At 50.9% G+C, this 22,217-nt stretch overlaps 1 protein-coding gene across 3 annotated transcripts in view; it reads right to left on the bottom strand.

The window, feature by feature from the left end:
• The window catches only part of KATNIP (katanin interacting protein), a 211,076-nt gene that overhangs the window by 80,513 nt on the left and 108,346 nt on the right, over positions 1 to 22,217 (bottom strand). For all 3 annotated transcript variants that reach the window (XM_075564655.1, XM_075564654.1, XM_075564653.1), the window contains 2 exons: positions 18,044 to 18,305; positions 13,615 to 13,746 (listed from right to left, as the gene is read on the bottom strand). In XM_075564655.1, coding sequence (XP_075420770.1) covers positions 13,615 to 13,746; positions 18,044 to 18,305 — 394 coding nt within the window. The remainder of the gene's footprint in view (positions 1 to 13,614; positions 13,747 to 18,043; positions 18,306 to 22,217) is intronic.

Genomic DNA, 22,217 nt, shown 5'->3' with positions numbered 1-22,217 from the left:
ATGGTTGCTTGTGTTCTACTGACGATGCGAAGCAATTTGACTGTGTGGATCATAACAAACTGTGGATAATATTCAGAAAAATGGGAATTCCAGAACACTTTATTGTGCTCATGCCGAACCTGTAACTAGACTAAAGGTAGTTTTTCTCACAGAAACAGAGAATACTTCGTGGTTTACAATCAGGAAAGGTGGGTGTCACTATACTTATTCAATCTGTATGCTGAGCAAATAATCCAAGAAGCCGGACTACATAAAAAATAAGACAACATCAGGACTGGAGGAATGCCTGCAACAACCTGCGGTGTGCAGATGACACAACCTTGCTTCCCGAAAGAGACCCCGAAGTCCTGGCTGTTGAAGATCCAGGACTTCAGCCTTCGGTGTGGATTTCAACAGTGTCTCTTTCTCTCTTTCTCACACACACACACACACACACACACACACACACACACACACACACACACACACACACACACTCTTACAACCAGGCCAATAGAAAACTTCACAATAAGCAGAGAAAAGCTTGAAGTCGTCAAGGATCTCATCTCCATCTTACTTGGACCCACATCGATATTCCTGGAAACAGCAGTCAAGAGATCAAATGACGCACTGCATTGGGCAAGTCTGCACAGGACCAGTGTGAGTAGAGCAAAGATGTCCCAAGTTAAGGTATCGTCAACCACCTCATCTGCCTGTGCGAGTTGGACAATGAGAGAGGAAGACTGGAGAGGAACTGATGCACCTAAGTTATGATGCTGGTGAAGAAAACGGAAAGTACCATCGGTTGCCAGAGAACCAACAAGCACATCTGTTTTGGAAGACGTTCAGCCACAATGCTCCTTAAAACAGAGAATGGCCACACGTTGTCATACTTTGGACATGTTATCAGAAGAGATCAGCCCCTGGAAAAGTACACCTTGCTTTGCCAAGTAGAGGATCACTGAAGAAGAGGAAGCCCCTTGACCTGATGGACTGATACAGTGGCTGCAAGGAAGGTCTCAAGAACAGTGGTGGGACTGGCATTAGGAGGCACGGTCCATCCACTCTGTCGTACATGGGCAGGGTGCCTATGAGTCCAAACCACCTTGATGGCACCTAACAACAAGGTATGTATTACAGATGTGCACGTGTGTGTGACTGAGAGAGAGAGAGGGTGGGGGGGGGGACTTCAAAAAGTTCCTGGAAAACATACATTGAAAGATAAAAAACATTTTTCCAAGGACAAAGTTCAGAGGGGTAGACGTAGAAACACGGGAAACATGGTAAGTGATGGTGTATTGTGGGGATTTCAACGGGGGTTGAAACAAAATGTGTAAGAGTTGCTGAATGTAAACCTAATTCACAATAAAGTAGATAGATAAATATCTTAAAACAACAGTCTCATTTCCTTCTGGTACACATCAAGCTCCTATGCATCGCAGCCAACTCCACAGCAACTAACAACATATTCACAGATGATGGCTAACTACAAGTGGACTTAAAAGTTTACGACCTTTCTATGTAGATTAAATCAATGTCCATCCTTCAGATATAGGGAAATTCCATTATCTTGTAACTCGTCTTTTCAAGAACAGATTGAAATGCCCTTATCTAGACTTGTATCATCTCATGAAGCAGAAGCTAACCAGGGCTTTGAACCAGTTTAAAGCTAACCAGGGCTTTGAACCAGTTCATGGCCGTAAAGGTGACACCCAAGCAGACCCAGACTTGTAAGATGTGAGTGATCCATAAGGCGGAGTGGGATGGGAACGTGACGGGTGAAGCACTGGAACGGGGGACATCAAAGTGAAAGAAAGAGGTGCACTGAGTCCTCTCGGGAGAGGGACAGGGACACTGGACTACTGCCAGGGCTGTAAAGAAGAAAAAAGGAATGTTTCCGTGAACTTTCTGAAGCCCCCTTACATGTACGATGTGTATATGTCTGAATATATACCAAGCAACCTAACCCACTGCTACTGCGTTAATTATATTATTATATAATTTATTATTATTATTATAGTGATCCTTTATAGAGTTGCTTAGGCCAGAAATCTTTAATGGAGCAGACAGCCTCATCTTGTTCCTGTGGAGTCGCTGGTGGGTTCAAACCATCAACCTTGAGTTTGCCAACATAATACATACCCAACAGTGCCACCAGAGAGCTTCGTGTGTGTGTGTGTGTGTGTGTTTTGCTTGGTGGAAGACCTGTTCAATACAGCATCCTTTCATCTGCATGGCGCAGTGGTTACACACTGGGTTGCTAAGCTTGAGGTCAGCAGTTTGAAACCACCAGGAGGGACAAAGGTGCAGGTGTAACGGCATTGGGGCAATGAGTTCTAGAGAGAAGGGAAGAGCAGGGTGATAGCCTGGAGATGACAAGAGGGGAGGGGACACTATTTGAGGTAGGATACTTGGGGAGAGGTTCTCTGAGAAGGTGACATTGGGGCAAAGACGTGAAAGTCAGGAGCCTGTGATTCTGTGGGGAGGCTATTCCAGGCCAAAAGTACAAGTGCCGCGGCCCAAAGTGGGCAAAGCTCAGCACAGTGACGGCTGGCAGGGGACTGGCATGGGCAGTGAAGAATGGGCATAGAGGGTGGGGAGGTTGTGGGTTCAGTCCTCACAGAGCCCTAAGACCCCATGCTGCTTCACGAGGACACCCTGCCTTATTAATGGTGATAGCCTTGGATACTGGGTTGTCATTTTGCCCAATGAGTAACTGGAAAATGACCTCAACTCCCCACCTTGTCCATCTGGGCATGCGTGAATGTCCCTAAGGAGCAAGGTCTTGGGGCCTATCTGCAGGGTCAGCAGTCCCCAAGTGATTCACGCTGATTAAATACCCTGAGTTACAATCAGCCCCTGCAAAACCTCTGGAAAATGTGAGGTGCACCCCATGGCTTATGATAACACGTGGGGTGCATCAGAAGTTATGAACTGCTATGTTAAAGATGTTAGGGTAGCTGACGTGGCTAACTTTTTATGCAGAGAAAGGTACACTACATACAAGACAAACATTTGCATAGCGGACCTTAACAAATCTAACAGTTTGGACTAAGGAAAAAATTTCATTTAAAGACAGATTTGAGACTGGAATTCATTCGTAATTTGGTGGCTGCCTGCAAAGCACAAGTGAAAACATGAAGCCCTTCCCCACCTCTCTAATGAGGCGCTAAACAAAGGACTAAGCAAGTGCTCCCCTGGTCTGGACATTTGGGGCGCGCACATCAGCATGGCGGGAGGCTCGGCCAGCATCAGGAGAAGCAGAAGCCCCCATCCACAGCCCCTGTTCCCTCTCCCATCAGACTAAGAAAGCTGGGAGGGGCCCCTCGCCTTCTTAGTGGGCTGCCACCAAGCGGGCGGGAGGCTCTTGCTCTTCTGCTCGGTGGTCCTTGTCTGGGGTGGACGCTGTGTGCCCGTGGCCATCGGGAAGCCAGCTGCACATGCTTGCTGGCTGCAGCCCTCTGCTTGCTTCTTCTTGGAAGAGGAGGTTGAGTTTTGTCTGTCGGGGGCATGAGGGACTCCTCCTCCAGCAACGTGCTGCTCCACGGGGTGCCTACACGCCTGTCCCCTTTGAGTCCTATTATGCTAAGAAGATGCTTTAAGGATTCAATCACCCTTTCCTCTGAGGGAAGGTCAGCTCAGCAGCTCCCCTTCCGCAGTCTCCCCCACCCGAGGCTTCCCAGAAACGTCTGTCTAAGTGCCCGTGCTCTCCTGAATCCCATTTCTGCTGACCGGGTAGCATGCGGTCACTGTGCTCTCCCCACGCCACGTGAGGGCATGGTCGTTGAACTCTGGGATGCTCTCAGCAATCCCTTGGGTGAGCCCTTTCTGTCCTGGTCTGAACACAGGCCAGAGGTTTGAGCTGGCAGCTTGCTCGGGGGAGAACGACGTAGCTGTCTGTAACGACTGCAGCCAGGGAAACCGTGTAGGGTAGTTCAGACTGCTCTGCTTTCTATGTGGGTCACTGTGAGTCGGGGGCAAATTCAGGGCTCGGTTTGGGTTTGTTAGGAACCTGCTTGTGATATGTAGGCTCTGTGTCACGTGGCTGGGCCAGGACTCGCAGTGATTTGGCAGTTGGGTCCTGCCATGATGTGATCTGGCTGAACATTATCGGCGCCTTGATGGCATCGGCTATGAGCAGGCAAGTAGTTGTAGGAAGATTAGAGTGGACTGCAATCCCCGGCTCAGGCCGCAGCCATCACGATGTTCCCCCAGGGGTGTGGCCTGCTGCACATCGCAGCAGATGATGTGGGGAGCTTTCCCCCTTTCTGCTGCTCTGGGTCCTGCATCTAGCTCCCTGACCTCTGGTGGACTGGAGTCAATGGCTGGTCATACTGCCTCCCACCTGACCTGCCAAATTTGGATTCATCTGCCTCTGCATCCATCAGCCATAGCCTTCCTGTTCCCTGGTTCATCCGCCCTGGAAGCCACTCAAGTCAAGAAAAGCTGGGCTTACCCTCTTGACATGAAATTCATTCATTCATTCATTCATTCATTCATTCATTCACAAATACATCTGTATCACTGGCTTTGCTTCTCTAGAGAGCCTAGCCTAACACAGCACTGAAATGGGAAACCGTACATCTGAGAACAAGGGTCGATCACAGAGATGGAGAACCAGCATCCCTGAGGCTGACTCTTAACCTAAGAGAGAAAACTCATTCCCAGCTGGGAGTCATTCGAGCCAGAGGCATAAGGTTTAAGATTTACAACGCATAGTTGGCGGGAACAGAATTCAGTGCATGACCCAAGTCTGCCCGCAGAGTCCTGAGCCACAGTGACAGCCGAGGTGGTTTGGGAGGCGGCAACACGCAATCAGAGCACATGGCTTGTGCAGGTCGTGGCTAGAGCCGTGACCTTCCCGCCTCTAACACTGGTCCTTGGGCCTCTGCACTGGTGGGAGCTGTCTGAATTCCATGACGCTCATTCTTCCACCTCCTGGCCCATCCAGGACATCCGAAGGCACGAGATTGTCCAAGGAGGCGATCAGGACCCACACGCAGGTGAAGCTTTCGCTCTTTCTTCTGGGACGTCACAGCCCTTTGTCCACACACAGCCTCTGAAGAAGACGTCGTAAAACGTCTTGTGGTGGCTTCTCATAGCAAATGGACAGCAGCTACCGCTGTCTTCCCGTCCTATAGTCACGGCACTCAGATTTCCTTTCGGGGACCACTCCTGTCCCACTCTCCGCAGGTCACCCAGTGTGGGTAGATCGCGATGGTGGATGTCCCGGGCCTGCCTGATGCCCGACATTCTCTCAGGAAAATTGAGAACTATATCTTCCTGGCCGTGGAGGTTGTTGGTTCTTGGAATATCTGGTTGAGGAATTATTTCTGGAATGTCCTTCCCCTGCGGTTGCAGGTAGAAGGAAGCATGGAGCTACCAAGGGCCATCTTTCGGGTCAGCAGGGAAGCATCTGCCTGGGGTCCCTGAACCCACTGCCACTGAGTCAATTCTGACTCACAGCAGCCCTGTGGGACGAGCAGAATGTTCCCTTTGGGGTTTCTAAGGCCGCAAATCTTTTCGGGAGCAGAAAGCCTTTGGTGGAGTCAAACTGATAACATGTGACCCGTTAGGGGTCTCCAGACCGGCCGAATCAGAAACTTTGGGGGTGCGGCCCAGCAATCTGTGTTTTAACTGACCTTGTAAATAATTCTGGTGCACAGTCACAAGTTTGGAACCACTGGACTAAAGGAACCAAAACCAAACCAAACTCACTGCCATCGAGGCGATGCCGACTCACAGCGACCCTACTGGGCAGGCTAGAACCGGCCCTGCGACTTTCCGAGACTGTAATTGTTTCAGGAAAGTAGAAGGCCGCATCTCTCTCCCTCAGAGTAAGGGAAAGTGCACTGAAGGATGAAGAATGGACTTCCTGATGGTGTCATCTGAGCACCTGGATCCTGCCACACCCGAGGCCAATCTATAGCTCAGAACGTCTCAGTTCCGTGAACAAGACATTTTTCCTTTGCTGCCTAAGACTGGCTTTCTGTCACTTGCTACTAATGAGTACTGCCTAGTGTTAGGAGAATCTGGACTTCGGCAGATGGTCCTTCTGCTACAAGTTTCTCCTGACAGAAATGCTAATGACAGGGCCCAGGGTTCTCTCGGTTGGCCATGCTGAGCAGGGTTAGTCTATTTCTATGGTCGGCAGCTTGTCTGGGAAGAGGGGGTCCGATACATCCGCCCTTCCCCAGAGCACTCTGACAACTTGCACAGTAAAACTTTCTACATCCAATCCTAATGAGCTCTCGTGCCCGGGAAGCCACGCAGCCTCTGGAAAGAAGCAATATAGTCAGTTATTGGGAGCCTCATGGAAAGATGCTGGAGGAATAGAGGGCAGGGATGAGGCCTTGCATTAGAACCAGAGACAATGACGGTGATAGTGAGGAACTGAGCCATGGTGACGTGGTATCATCCTCACGTTTAATGGATGGAGACTCGATTTTATGGGACTGGCAAAAGAGGAAGGGGTGGGAGGGAAATAACTCAGAAGGAGTACAGGCGGTAGAACTAGCTGGTTCACATCAACCCTGGCCCAGACGTGGAAAGCTTGGAGCAAATCTTACACCAACTGTTTGAAAAAGAAATCTGATTGAAAGCAAGGCGAGACACTGAGGCTGGGAAGAGGACGGCGGGGAGAAGCAGCAGGCGGAAGAATGAGCGTTACGGTATTCAGAACCAGAGCAAGGAGGAGAAGCAAAGCCAGAGCGGTGCATCTGACGAGGGCAGGGGCAGGGCCGGGAGCCCTTGGCACACTCGGGGTCTCCTGTCCTGTCCGAGAGTCAGGGCGACGCAGGCCAGGAGCGGAGTGCACAGAAAGGTTAACAACGTGGCTAAGTCCAAATCGCCAACGACTATATAACAATAATAATATTGCTTAGCAGGATTTGAAATCGAGAGACTTAAAAGGCGTGACGACAATGCATTTCAGTTGGGAGAGGAGTAAATGGAGTTACAGGGTTGTAAGGTCCTTCCACTGGAGGAGAAGCGGTAAGCCTGCTAATTTAAAGCAGACGCTAATAAGTCAAGAAAGCACGTTGCAATCTCTGGTAATGACTAACAGAATAATAAAAGGATGCACAAGTAACCAAGCTAATAGAGAGGGAAAAAAGTAGTGCTACAGAGCCATCAGCTCAAAAGAGGAAAAGAGAGGAACATAAAACAGCGGAACAAATAAAAAGCAAATAATAAGACGGTAGATTTAAACTCAAATATATCCGCAATTACATTAAATGTAAATGGACTAAATGCTCTCATTAAAACACATAGATTGTTAGAGGATAAAACTAAAAACCAATTACACATTGCTTACCAAGGACAAACCTTAATGTAAGGAAGTCTGAGAATAAAAGGATGAAAAGAAGATGGTAAACACTAGTCAAAAGAAGGCTGGAGTACCTCTGTAACCGACAGAAGAGGCTTCCAGGCAGAGCCTTACTGGACAATGCGGACTGATAAAAGGTTCGATTCACAAGGAAGATATCAAACAGTCTAACCTTCTTTGCACCCCAAAAAAGGCAGCTTCCGTACATAGGAAGTAAAGCATGCAGGGTGGCCACTCTCTGGACTTGCCCGGAGGAAGGCGAGGTGGTTGGTGACCCCACTGTCTCCTCAGGAAGTGTGTGCTCCCTTGGGCGTGAACGGCCAGCTCCCTCGGCATCGTGCCCATGTTTAAAAAGGCAGATTTCCTGACCACCTAGGCCCCAACCAAAACCAACGACTCCATCTAGGGGATGACCAGGAAACGGCGAATGTTTGCAGAGCAGAGAAGAGACGAGTGCTCTTGTCCTGATACAGCTCTCATGCCACACGTAAGCAGCCACTGGAAGACTGTCCAGGACAGGGTCATATTTCTGGACAAGCTAGGGCTCCACTGCAATCCCACTTGAGTTGGAGGGAGGTAGGAATGCCATGGCTTTCAGCTATCCTCTTAGCCGCAGAACCTTCGCTTCAATTGAACTGATGGAAGAGCCACGCATATTTAACACATGACAGCTATCTAAGACTCAGACCTCTTGGAAAAGGGAATCCCACTCTCTGAAACAGAATCCTCTGTAAGTGAACCCATGGGAGACATTTCTCTAAGAACCAAGAAATAACAGGTAATAGGATTTTTAATCAAACACACACAGTAACATGCATTCGTTGAACTGAATGCATGCTTCCTGGCTATGGCGGCCAGGAAGTGCAGAGCCTCAGCCCTGTGGATCTCAGGAGCTCACTCTGCTGTGTCGTTTCTTTTTGCTCTGGCTTGCCCTCAGTCTCGTCGTCTCCTGCACTGTCTGCGTCTTGAATGACAGACAGACTGTACGTGAATTGTAGCGCATGGCAGATTTAGAAATGAAGTCTGTCTGGAAGGAGACGGGTACATGAGGATGTACAAGACGAGTTTGGCTGATAAATTTGGTTGAAAACGTGTGTTATTGTTAGGTACTGTTGAGTTGCTTCTGACCCATAGTGACCCCACGTAGACCAGAATGAAACACTGCCCTGCCCGGCCCTGTGCTGTGTTAGGGCGGCTTGACTATTGAAAACAAATCCAGAGACACTCATATTTGTCTCAGAAAGAGTTTTATATCAAGAAGTCACTCTATATCAAGAAAACATCCCAGCCCAGTCCAGATCAAGTCCATAAGTCTGATACTAGTCCATAAATCCCTCTTCAGACTCCCGTATGCGATGATGCAGAATGCAGGAAGGACATGGGCCGGTAGGTGCAAAGCCTTGTGGATCCAATGGCGGTGGAAGCACCGCAGGGACCTCAGGAGTCTCAGCATGGCTTGCCACAGGAAGGTAAAGGCAGAGAGACAGAAGGAGAGGCCCACATCCAGAAAGCCATGTCTCGGTGGCACTTCCAAATGAGGTCGTAAAGCCATGACTCGATGAACAGGCTAAGCCCCACCCATATCTTCTTATGGGTGCCATGTTGGCACGAAAAACCTATCACATGTGCCATTCTCATGACTGTTCCTACACCGGACCCCACTGCTGCAGCCACTGTGTCAATCCATCTCCTGGAGGGCCGTCCTCCTTTTTTTGCTGAGAGTTAAATATTTATCTTAATGGACACTAGGAAAAATACAACAAGTGGTGCAAACCTGCAAATTTTAGCGATGTTATCATGGAGGACTAGGTTGATGGGATGCGCCTGAGCAAACAGTGGAGTCAGCACATGAGGGGCCATTCAGTGGTGGAGCTCAGAACAGAGAACTGAGGGCCCGTGCTTTCAAATACTGGCTCCAACACACGCTGGCTGGGTGACCTATCTTCATTCTGTTGCTACCTTGGCAACTGCTAATGCCATCCAACCCCTTGTTTGTTATCCATCCCTGGGTCCTCAAAAATAAACAAACACTCTGAGGGCAGGTGCAATGCCTTTGCTGTTCACTGGAGCTCTAGCACCTGCAAAAGAACCTGGCACAATAGTAGGTGCTTGTGTATGGTTTCTGGAGTGATGACCATGTCGAGAACTCCTTCCCCTGCTGGCCTGGAGGATACCTGACCTGCAGCCCTGGGCCTCATGGCCCTGCCTCCCCTGCTAGCTCTGTTGTTATGCGCCAACAAATCAATTCTCACTTATAGTAACCTTATATACCACAGAACGAAGCCCCGTTGCTATGTCAGAGGCCACGGATGCACCCACTGGGTCAACACATCCCACTGAGAGCCTTCCTCTTCTTCCCTGCCTCTTCTCTTTACCAAGCATGATGTCCTTTCCAGAAACTGGTCTCTCCTGATAACATGTCCAGCGTGTGTGCGTTGAAGTCTCACCATGCTCGCTTCTAAGGGCACCCTGGCTATCCCTCTTCCAAGACAGAGCTGCTTATTCTTCTGGAAGTCCACCGCACTCTCAAGGTTCTTTGCTGATACCATCGTGCGAGCGCATCAGTGACCGTCCTGTCTTCCGCATTCACTGTCCAGCTTCCACGTGCACATGAGGTCACTGAACATAACCATGGCCAGGCGCACCTTGGTCCCCGAGGTGCTGTCTTTGCTCTCTAACACTTTGGGGAGGGCTTGTGCAGCAGATTTACCAAAAGTTATGTGTCGTTTGATTTCTTCTTGTTTTTTAAAAAATTTTAATAAATCATTTTATTGGGGCTCTTACAGTTCTTATAACAATCCATAGATCAGTTGTATCAAGCACATTTGTACAAATGTTGCCATCATCATTTCCAAAACATTTTCTTTCTACTTGAGCCCTTGGTATCAGCTGCTCTTTTTCCCCTCCCCCATGGTCCCACCCTCATGAACCCTTGATCATTTATAAATTATTTTTATTTTCATATTTAACACCATCTGCTGTCTCCCTCCACCCATGTTTCTGTTGTTTGTCCCCCTGGGTAGGGGTTGGGCGGGGAGGGAAAAGGGTTCTACATCTATCATAGCAATCTGCTCCCCCTTTCTCCCTCTTCGCCCCCACCTTCCCTCTACCTTCATGATATTGGTACTCTCATCACTATCTGTCCTGGATACCATGTGTCAAGAGCTCTTATCTGTACTGTTGATAGGCTCTGGTCTAGTCAGATTTGTAAGGCAGAGCTGGGGTCATGACAGTGGGGGGAGGAAGCATTAAAGAACTAGAAGACTGCTGTGGGCTTTGTCGGTGCTACACTGCACCCTGGCTGGCTCGTCCCTTCCGTGTGACCCTTCTGTGAGGGGATGTCCAATTGTCTACAGGTGGGCTTTGGGTCTCCATTCTGACCCCCCTCATTCACATCAAAATCGTTGTTTGTTTTGGGTCTATGCCTAATACCTGATCCTTCAACAACTCGTGATCACACAGGTTGATGTGCTTCTTCTATGTGGGCTTTGTTGCTTCCCTGCTAGATGGCCACTTGTTTAACTTCAAGCATTGGAGACCCCAGATGCTATATCTTGTAATAGCTGGGCATCATCAGCTTTCTTTACCACATTTGCTTATATATCCATTTTGTTTCAGTGATTGTGTCGGGAAGGTGAGCATCACAGAATGCCAGGTTATTAGAACAAAGTGTTCTTGTGTTGAGGGAGGACTTGAATAGAAGCCCAATGTCCATCTGCTACCTTAATACTTAACATATATACATAGACCTAGATCTCATTTTATGTTAATGTGTTTACATATATGCATGCATAAATGTATGGCTCCATAATGTCTTTCGCCTCTTAGTTCTTTCCTCTATTGCCTTTTCCTTTCCTCCTGTCCCACTATCATGTTTGACCTTCATTTGGCTCTCTGACCTTCATTTCCTCTCAGCTACACAGCACTTGGTCAACACCACTAGGCATTCTACATCCTCCTTGCCATTGATTTTAGATCTCTTGTTCCCTTGTCCCTGGGTTTGTTGGCTCCCTGCTCCCTTTCCCCCACCTCCTCTTTTCCCTTGTCCCCCCCGGAACCATCAGTCCTGTTGTTTTCTCCTCAGGATTGGTTATCCTGCCTATCTTATATAGATAGAAATGGGGGGGGGGAGAAAGAAAAAAGTAGTGTATGAATAGATGAATAGTTCAAGGTTTGTCTGCTGACCCTTATGTATATTTTCCGATCCGGTCAGATGTGGCGCCAAGCCCTGGCCCCCATTTTCAGAATTCCTTCAGGACATTGGTGCTTTGCTCCCCAACTTGCTGCTCTGCTGTGCTCCCTTTGTGTTATGCCCTGGCATGTGGGGGTCAGACGGGGCCCAGTTCCTGCACTGCGTGTCCTGTGCTGCCCCCTGTAGTGCTGTGGGTCAGTTAGGGGATGTCGTGTCTCCTGGTGAGGCTGACCCTACAGTCCTCTCTGTGCACTGGCTGCTTCAAGAGGGACTGTCGTCCTCGAAACTTGGTGGGGCAGGATGCTGTGCACTCTCTCTCTTGTCTCTTAGTTTGCTCCCGTGTGGTCTGGGCAGACCTGCCACTCTCCCCAGGCTGTATATTCATTCAGTGGTGTTCTCTGTAGGACATTCTTCTGGGAAGGGGGTCGACGTAGTGGGATAGGGGCTGGCCCCGCAGACCTCTCTGTTAGCTCACAGCTTCATGCTGGTAGGTTGCCCTCAAGGCTTGGCGCACCAGGTTGCGGTCTCGTCCCTCTCTCCCTTTCCTGAATCTCCCCCTCAGGTTCCTAATCAGTGAATTCACTGATCGCTGTGGAGCTCTCGATGCAAGCTGCGTAGCTGGGCGCCATCTTGCCGGAAGTCCTCGTTTGACTTCTTGACGACTATTTCCCTGAGCATTAGTTGTGGATCAAAGCACAGTGAAATCTTTAACAGCTGCCATCTTTTCTGTGCTGATCATGATAGGTTTATTGGTCTAGTTGGGAGGACCTGGGTTTTCCTAACCCTGGATGGTAATCCTCACTGGAGGCTGCAGTCTTTGGTTTTCCTTAGCAAGCGCCTCAAGTCCTCTGCGCTCTCAGCAAACAGTGTTGTGTCATCTGTCTACTGCAGGTTGTTAACGAGCCTTCGGCTAATCCTGATGCCCAGAGTGAATGGCTAATTCGTGGCCATTACTGTTACTTCCTGCTGGGTGTTCACTTTCTCGTCCTTCTTCCATGGGCCCTGAGCTGCTGGGACAAGAGCTTTACACCCCAGGCCTTAGGCTGCGAGTGGGCCTGAGCCCTGTTCTGGGGTGGGCAGGCTGGCTCCTACCATCGGGTTCCTAGGCCATGCCACCAGAAAACCCCCTCCAGCTCCCTAAGCACAAGGGCAGACTGCCCAAGAACAGAGATCAGGGCCCTGGCTTAGACCAGTGCTTTTGTCATTTGCTGGGACAAGGCTAGATTATACCCAGGATAATCACTTGGGTCAACACGAGGACGCCTTGAGTTCCTTAAGGTCCCTTGTGTGTCACAGATGTCCCAGAACCAGGCGGCCCCCGAGGAGCATCCAGCACTGTTTAACACCAGGCATGAGGATGAGACAATCCACTTACAGCCTTGCACGTGAGCAGTATCCTGATTAAACACACAGTAGAGTCGCTCTACCGGCGCTGAGCCCTTTATCGGCCCTTTTCCAGCTGGCGAAGAGGCCCCGAGTGGAGTAGTGGTTACGAATTGGGCTGTGATCTACAAGGTCAGCAGTTGAAAACCACCAGCCGCTCCATGGGAGACAGATGGGGCTTTCTACTCCCATAAACAGTTACGGTCTCAGAAACTCACAGGGACAGTTCTACCCTGTGCTATAGAGTTGTTATGAGTCAGAATTGACTCAGTGGCAGTCAGCTTGGTTTTGTCTGGTTCTGGTTCCAACTGGGTGAACTGTCTTTCTGAGCGTTAGTGTCTATCTGTGAAGTATGTACAATCACAGGCCCCAGCTTCCGGGCTGGTTATGTGACAATAGGCGTAGAAACTTATGTTGGTGGCTGGCTCAATAGGGGCTCCTCCTATCACCAGAGGCAGGGTATTCACCATAAACTCTTTGTACCTTTAGAATTTTCTCCTGTTTGCACATATTAAGACCCAGAGAGTTCAGCACATTCATTTAAAATAAGAACCAAAATAAAAGCAACGTTCAGCTCGAACCACATATTTGCCACAGAACCTGAAAGGTGGCTGAGAGTCAGCTCCACCCTCGGTGGGGAGGGTAGTGAAGCGAGGGCTCTTCCACCACAGCCCCCCACTGAGGCGACCCTCCACGCGCCCCCCCCCCCAGCTCAGGGGCGCCCAGAACTTACTGGAATAAGGCCTCTCGTGGTCTGGGAGTGTGGCAGGGGGCTGGTGGTTCAGGGTTGGCTCAGGTTTGCTGGGAATGAAGACATCGGCATTGTCCTTCCGTTTGGCAGATAAATGTCTTTCCCGCTTACCACCTGCCGGCAAAAGACATTTACAGGTCAAGGTGCTGAAGAGGAGTAGAGCCGGCAGATATATCTGGCTCAGGCATTTGTTCCTTGGTTCATTCGCTTATTCTTTCCACAAATACTTCTCGGGCCCCAATTCTGTGCCAGGTGCCGTGCTGGTTTGGCCAACAAAAGGGGCTTGCTCAGAGTCGCTGTGTGCACAGCATCAGACGCTGTGAACAAGGAATGAGACATCCCAGGACGTCCACCTGGCTCTCAGGATGCCACTGTCCCTCAACGGCAGGTCTTACCATCGAGGACTGTCGGGTCTCACTGGCAGTACATCTTTGCTCATGCCATGTGAAATGACTGTGCCACCCAGGGCATCTTCGAGTCCTGGAGTCCTGGGCTTGGGTCCTCCTGGGCTGGCATAGACAGCACCCAGGAAATGCCTACCTAAAGTGCACCGAGCAGTGAATCCCTGCCAAGAAGCTCCTGGGGACTTGTGGGGTCCCAAACAAAGAAGGAGTCCTGCCTGGGATCAGGGTTCCAGGGGGCTTGGGGGAGCTCCAGGTTAATATCCGGGAGGTGAGTGGCATCTGTCTGACCTACTTGGCCACCACTCCTACTTTGGAGAAGGACATGCATCTATCCACCATGTCCTCGGGTATTTGTGAGTATTTGCTCGCTGGCTGGCCTGACACCTGGGGCTCAAGGGCCGACTGATAGGGGAGTAGGAGGACTGTGTCCAATGGGATGAGACACAGGATGGAGGGAATGGATGGCCAGGGGACTGGCTCCCCAGGAGCTGGAAATGAAGCTGAGGGCAGTGGAGCGAGGGTCTGCCAGGGCTGTTTCCTGAACACGCGCTGTTTCATGCGCTCCCTTACTCATCCTCGGAGGTAGAGCAATGCCACCACCCCCCGCCAGCCCCCCCAGATGCCACCTGGAAACCTGGGACTGTGCTGTGCTAGGCTACATGGCCAAGGGGAATTCACATGGCCCATCAGAGGACCTTAAAATAGGCACGGTCTCCTGGGCCGTGTGAGTCGGCCCAATGCAATTACTCAAGCCAGAACCAAAGTTGCTGCCTTTGAGTTGATCCCATCTCACAGTGACCCTGTAGCTCACAGGAGAACTGCCCTCACAGGGTCCCCAAGGCTGTAAATCATCACAGGCAAAGACTGCCACCTCTTTCTTCCGTGGAACAGCTGGTGGGTCTGAATCACTGACCCTTTTGGTTAACAGACAGAAGTTCTAACCACTGCAGCATACCCAGCAACATAGCCACAAGGGCCCTTAAAAAGTGGTGGGGTGGTGGCGGAAAAAGGTGTGAGCGATGTGATCCGAGAAGGGCTGGTGATGGCATGGAAGATGGAGGGAGTGGGGCCCAAGGCTAGGAAATGACCAGGAAACGGGGTCTCCCATCCTGCCTGCAGGGGAGTAGAATCCTCCTCAAAGAAACGGAGTTCTGCCAACATCATGGTCTTGGCCCCGTGAGACCCATATCACACTCGGAGCCCCAGGGCCGTGGCACACAAGTGTGCGGTGTTATATGAAGTCACCGGGACAGTGACCGTGCATTCCACCAGCAATGGAAAGTGAACACATCTTACTGCAGAGCACAACTCCACTTTCAGGTGCCTTGTCTCAGGTCCCAGAGCCGCAGGGTGACAGCAACAAGAGCTGACCTGGCCTGCCTGGCTCGGCGCCCCGTCTTTGCCCCCGTCATTCCCATCTACAGTGACTGCCTTCTCTCCACAAACCAGCCCTTGAGAAGTCTATCTGAGGCACGTGCAGACACTGCCTCATGGCTATATGTTTTGCTGCCTGTATATATTCTCAACAATAACCAGATCACTTAACAAAATGCAAATCTATCGAAGAATATTTTTCATGGGCACTACAGGACCCAAACTCTTGCGGCAACCCCGGATCCCTTGGGTCTGCACGGAACGTGTCCTGGGACCGCCACTGACGCCATGTCACAGCGCACGGTCCCTTGCTCACTCAGCTCTAGTCCCACGGGCCTTCTTCTGTCCTGAGACATGCCGAGCTCTTGGTCTCATCACAACCTTGGAGTTGCTCGCTGGTCCCCCTGCTTGGGATGCTGTTCCCATGGCTGCTTCCTCCTTGTCCCGTCTATCCTGGCTCAAATGTCAGCTCCTCTGAGAAGGCGGCCTCTCTGACCACTCCTGTGGAAGTGGCCCCGGCCCCAGTTCCCACATGCAGTGTCCTCCTGTAATCTTCACGACCCTTAAAGATGGTGCCACTCTCTTCCCCCCAAACTCCTGACTCACCCAGGATCCCAGCCCTTCTCTAACCTGCTCCTGGGAAAATGACTCCTGGCTTTCTCTGAGGCCCCAATCCAATCTGCTCACAAGGAGACAGTGAGCATGAGGCAGTCAAGGCCCAGTCCAGGCAGGGCTGCCCTCAGGGGCCCTGCCCCTTGCCTCCATCTTCCAGCAACAGGCCTGACTGCCAACTTGGGGCGGCTGTTTACTTCCGAGGGGCTGTACTAGAGGGCCACCCATCCAGCTCTTACTAGTGGTAATAGCGACACTTTGCTCGACTTCGAGCCTATCAGAATCACACTCTGCTCTCTCATTTATTTCATAACTTAGGAGGGCAGGGAGGGCTTTGGACTCCCCAATGCCCAATGGTTGCCTTCTGCCTGTCTGGCTATTGACTTAGCCTGGTGCTTGAGAACTCTCTGGGGCCCAGACTCCCTGGATTCCCACCTCTGCCCCTCCAGGGTCACTCTGGGCAATTTACTTGATCGCTCAGTGCCTTGGTGTCCCCGTCAGTAAAATGAAAGGCAATGGAAACACTTCCCTTGGCGTGCTGGTGACGATTCAATGAGGGACCACGCATGTAGCCCTTAGGATAGTGCTTGGTCCGTAGAGGTCAGTAAAAACTCAGCCACGATCCACATCCACCCTGACATGCTTATGGTCTCTTTCTCCGGCTGGGATGTGCGAGCTGGGGGCGGGACTCGCCTGTCTGCTTCCTCTCTGGTTACCTGTGCTCCCACAGTGCCGGGGCATGATATGTGTCAAATGGATGACTGAACGAACGAACATTCTAGAACCAAGCACACTCTCTGGGGACTATGCTTGAGGAGATGCTCACGGCTAGTTTGGAACCTCAATACCATGTTGGAGTCTGGGGAAACCTTGCAGCGGGCCCCTGGGTCTCCTGTGTGCTCCCCTTGGCAGAAGCTCTCCTCCTACTGTGCATCAGAGGGAACTGAAGCAGCCTCTTGGGGTGATAACAACCCCCCCACCAGCGCCCACCCTAGGCAGCCATCACAGCCACAGGGGGCACGCCAGCAGGCTAATTGCTAAAAAATGTAAAATGTCAAGAAACTGAGCTTCTCTCTTCTCACTTTACACAGCCTGGGATTAACCTCAAACGGCATCTGGTGTCAAACTGGTCCGGCTCACTAGACCCTGAGAAGACAGCCTGCCATTCCCAGGGCCTGGGGGCCACCGGCGACCTCCCACAATCCCCTCTCCCTGCTCCTTGTCCCTCAGAGAAAGCAGACTCCCCTGAAATAGTGCATTCCCAGAACGCCACACAGAACAGAAAAGGAACGGTTCAGACAGCAGCAATTCTGCTTCTGAATGTGGAAAAGCTACCTAGGAATGACAGCACACTGTGGAAGGGGGAAGGAGAGGCCCAGTGGGAATTTTTTCCTCAACGCCCCAGGCCTCACACCAAAGACTTGCTGTGACTCTACCTGGCCCAGCCTCTGATCAAACTGCAGCACGCACGGCATTTCAGAGGTATGTCTGGAGGAGGAGTGTAAAGGATGCTGGGGAGGACCCCTATGGACAGCGACTGGTCTCCATCTCTCCATGGGTGCTCTGGTCCTGCTCATGGCTACCCTACTCCCTGCCAATGAGTCGATTCCAACTCAGAGCGAGCCTCTATGTTCAGGGCAAATCTGTGCCTGTGGGTTTCTGAGACTAACTCTTGACGGGAGGAGAGAGCCTAGTCTTTCTCCCGCGGAGCGGCTGGTGGTTTCCAAGGTGCTAACCTTGCCGTTAGCAACCCAATGCTTAACCACCGAGCCACCAGGGCTCTGTCCTGCTCGCTAAAAGCCGTGACTCCGTGACTCGGCCAGCTGGGTCTGATATCAGAGCTACTGCCCTGGGCTCCTCACTTATCTGCATTAATAACTAGGCCCTTGTGCCTAAGTCACTTTGTAGCAAGCCATCTACAGAGACCTGATGAATCTATCTCTCTGGCCCAGGAGGCCACTCTACCCAGAGCTGATCCAGAGACAAAGTAAAACGAACAAACAAACAACAGCAAATCTCACTTGTGGAAGGCGTATTGAATGCCAGCATCACCAGGGTGTCTGGGCCCTGGGGAGGGTGTTCTTCTGCCTCGTGGTCATCCGGGAGGTCCTTCTGCACGGAGTCCCCACGTGAAAAAAGGGCACCCTCTCTGGGAAGGCTCTCCAGCTCCTGGCCCTCGGGCTCGGAGAACACGTCTTCTTCAATGGAGTCGTACTCATCACTAGAGCGGTCCTCTGGTGTCCTGTGTGGATTCCCACCGAGCTCCGGGCTTTTCCTCGGCTCCTGCCAACAGCCAAGCAGAGAGATGTGGAAAATAAAAGATAGCACTTTAAGTTAAAACCTAGTTGAAAACGGATCCTTAGAACCAAAGGTCTATGCCCACACCAAACTCACGGTTGCCAACCTTATCCCAACCTGTGTCCTGCCTCTGCTTTGAAGCTGGGGCAAAACGGGCCCCTCTCTGGACAGAACACATCAACAGTAACCCTGGTGTTCATCCCCCTGGGCGGGGGGGCGTCCACTGAGTGTGTGTCTAACAGATGCTATGCTTGTGGGGCTCATCAAAGTACATTGTGGGCCCCACCCCCAGGGTTTCTGATCCAGCAGGTCTGGGATGGGACCCAATAATTTGCATTTCTGACAGGATCATATTGCTGGTCCAGGGATCACACGCTTGGAATATGAAATGTTGAAGGCTTCCAAAGACCCTGGAATTCCAGGCAGCAAACTCTCCCACAGCTCCTCTCCCACGGCTCGCTGGGGGTCTGGGAGCGCTGTGACTTGTTGGGTGGAGAGCTAACAGCCTTTAGAGGCCGCCACCTTTTGCACTCCACTCTAACTGCTAGATTCTTTTTTTTCAAACACGCCCCCTTTGCGTCCATAGGAATGTGGATCTCCCCAAGGCCGGGCATGAATCGCTGTACTTAGAGGGTCCAGGCGATGGATATCACCCAAACCAGGACACTTCTGAAAGGGGGTGGGGGCGGGAGGCCCTCTGATATTTACAGAGGCCCCAAGAACCCACTGGGATGGTATGGGCACCCTGGGAGGTGGGGCCCACCTGGTGTGGTCCTCGCAGATCCAGCATGGTGTGGAGACAGTCAGAATCTACCACTGAAGGCTGGATGGTGGGCCCAGCAGTTGTTCCTGTCCTGACCCCTGGAGGCCGTGAGCATGGACTCCCCCAGTGAGGGCTCAGCTAGCTAGTGGCACACACTTAGCTGCACTGTGTCCTGGGATTATGCAGAAAGCAGAACTTGTAAGCAACACACTCGAATACTCGAATATTTAGCTGAGGAGATTTCTAAGCAAGCTATTCAAAGTATATCTTGATTTGTTTTTCTTGCTGCTTAGAGTAAAATATGAGAGGAGAGAGTTAGGTTGAGGGAAGAGGGGAAGGAAACAAGAGAGAAAAGCAAAAGAGAACCAGAACTTGAGGATGGGGAAATTCTCAGGATGGCGAGATGCTCTAATAAAAGTTGTAAGATCAGGAAACAGTGCTTCGTCCTGAAAAGCCAGGCTGTGGATGGACCACCTTTCACTAGTACTTAGAACAGCGGTTCTCAACTTGTGGGTTGCGACCTCTTTGGGGGTTGAACGACCCTTTCATGGGGGTCACCTAAGATTATCGGAAAACGCATCTTTCCGATGGTCTTAGGAACCGGAACATAGCTCTTCTATTGGTCTCCAGGTGGGTCCACCCACCTGCAGATACGCCCACCTACGACTACCCGGCATGAAGACTGTTATCCAGGCTACACCATACTTCACGGCAAAATTTCATTTATCTGCCATTAGAAATAAATAGTTCACAATATAGAATTATATCTTGTTTTATGATTCATCACAATGCTTTCATAATATTCAATTTGTAACAATGAAAATACATCCTGCCTATCAGCTATTGACACGATGATTCATAACAGCAGCAAAATGACAGTGATGAAGTAGCCACGAAAATAACTAGATAGTTGGGGGCCACCACGACATGAGGACCTGTAAGAAAGGGTCACGGCATGAGGACGGTGGAGAACCACTGGTCTAAGGGCTCCAGCAGTGATCCGGGCCTGCCAAAGCCCTGACCGTGAAACCTGCCTGAGGCGTTGTAGCTCTAGACCAGCTTGTGTTGTGGGGAGCATTTAAGTGTGAGGTCACTTGTTAGAGTAGCGAGAGGAAGCTAATACACGTCTGTCTTTTACTACAGTGCTTCCCTCCAAATGGTAAGGGGTATTGACTGAGCAATCAGAATACTGCCTGGCGCATAGTAGGTGCTGTAAGCATTTTGCTGAGTGACCGAGGGAAAGCTGGTCAGTAACTGGGGGTGTGTTAGTCCAGGTAGACTAGACAAACAAATCCAGGGACACTCTTATATGTATAGGAGAGAACTTTATATCAAGAAGGAATTATTCATCAATAAAACATTCTAGCCCCATCCAGATCAAGTCCATACGTTTGATATTAGCCCATGAAGTCCTCTTCAGACTCATGCAGCACATGCAGGAAGATCGCAGGCCGGTGGGGGCAAAGTCCTGTGGGTCCATGGCAGTGCCCCGTCTCTAGGGCTCTGGCTGCTGCCAGCTTGGCTCCAGGAGGCTTGTCAACAGGAAATTGAAGCAGCGAGAGTGTGTCCCTCCTCCAGGGAAGAAGAGAGGAAGTCCCCAGGATCCTCATGAGAAGGCCACGCCCACAAGGAGGGATCATCAGGCAGTGAGCTGATTGACAGGCTATTCTCCACCCCTTCATCCTTATATCCACTTGGCATGAAATTGTATAACTACCATAGGGGAGGTGGCTCGGAGCAGAAGTGAGAGCAGGGTCCAACTTTGCTACTGACTGGCCGGGAGACCCGAGTTAGTCACTTAACCTCTCAAAGCTGCACCCATGAAGTGGGCCTGTCAACCCCTGCCTTAGGAGAATTGTTTGATCAGAGCCATGATGTCCCTTCCCCTGGGCAGGTGAGAACTCCTGTACTGAAAATAAGGGCACATACATTAAACACATTTAAAAGGATGACCTATGGGGAGGTGGGGTATTACAAAGTTTGTGAAAAGGCTCCATTATTTCTCAACTGCATTTCCCCACAAGCTTGTGGACTCCCTCTCAGACAAGGTCCTGAGCGCCTCGAGGGAGGCCGAGCCTTCTTCATGGAAACCAGACGGTGCCATCCAGGTCGGATGGGGGTCGGCGCGGGGAGGGCCGTCCGACACATTGCTCCTCCACAGGGAAATAGGAGTGCTCAGGTGGCTAGCTGTTTAGAAGCAATTTCAGCTATTGTACACAGCTGGTCACCCTTTCCAGTAGAATAATGTCCTGTACTTTACAAACCATCTTCAATTCCTCCTCTCAGCTGGTCCCCATAATGACCCTGTGCGCTAAGAGGAAACCCTGTATAACGTAAATTCAGTTAAAACAGGAGGGCTGATGGGTTCCTGACCTTGGCCCAGTTCCCATTTTTAAGCAGTCTCGGTTAAGTTCTTGCTCCGCAGGGGTCAGGGGCCAGCATGGGCCAGAAAACAGAGGACGAACCCCTCCCTGGGCGCCCACCGAGTATTCTTCCTGCCACTCGCCCGCCGTGGGGCCCAAGGGTGAAATGTGCCAAGCAGCTGGGGGGCGCCTGTCGCTGTTGTTAGGCGCTGTCGAGTCCCCGCAGTTGTTAGGTGCCACTCCCCGCAGTTGTTCCTGTGCCTAGGCCGATGGGGGCAGCCACGGGTCAATCCACCGCCTTGAGGGCCTTCCTTATTTTTCACTGTCCCTCTCCATTATCAAACGTGATGTCCTTCTCGAGGGACCGTTCTCGCCTGATGGCAGGTACAAAGCATCTAAGACAAAGTTCTGACTATCCAAGGAGCATGCTGGCCATACTTTTCCCAAAAGAGGTCAGTTTGTCCTTGTAGCCGTCTACGGGACCTTGAGCCTTCCTCCCCAGCACCACAGTGCAAACGGGTCGATTGTCCTTTGGGTCTTCTTCATTCATATGCACTGAAGGCCATGGACAATATCATGGCTTGGGTCGGGCACACCTTAGTCCTTAAAGTGACATCCTTGCTTTTCAACACTCTAGCTCGCTGCTTATGTAGTGCAAACCATCTTCTGATCTCCTCCCGCTGCTTTTGTGAGCATTGACTGAGGATCCAGCGAGGCAAAATCCTCGACAATATCAAGCTTTTCTACATTGATCATGCCGGGTTGGCTAGT

Source organism: Tenrec ecaudatus, chromosome 12 (genome assembly GCF_050624435.1).
Source record: "Tenrec ecaudatus isolate mTenEca1 chromosome 12, mTenEca1.hap1, whole genome shotgun sequence".
Classification (NCBI taxonomy): domain Eukaryota; kingdom Metazoa; phylum Chordata; class Mammalia; order Afrosoricida; family Tenrecidae; genus Tenrec; species Tenrec ecaudatus.
This window is presented reverse-complemented; position numbering and strand designations above follow the sequence as displayed.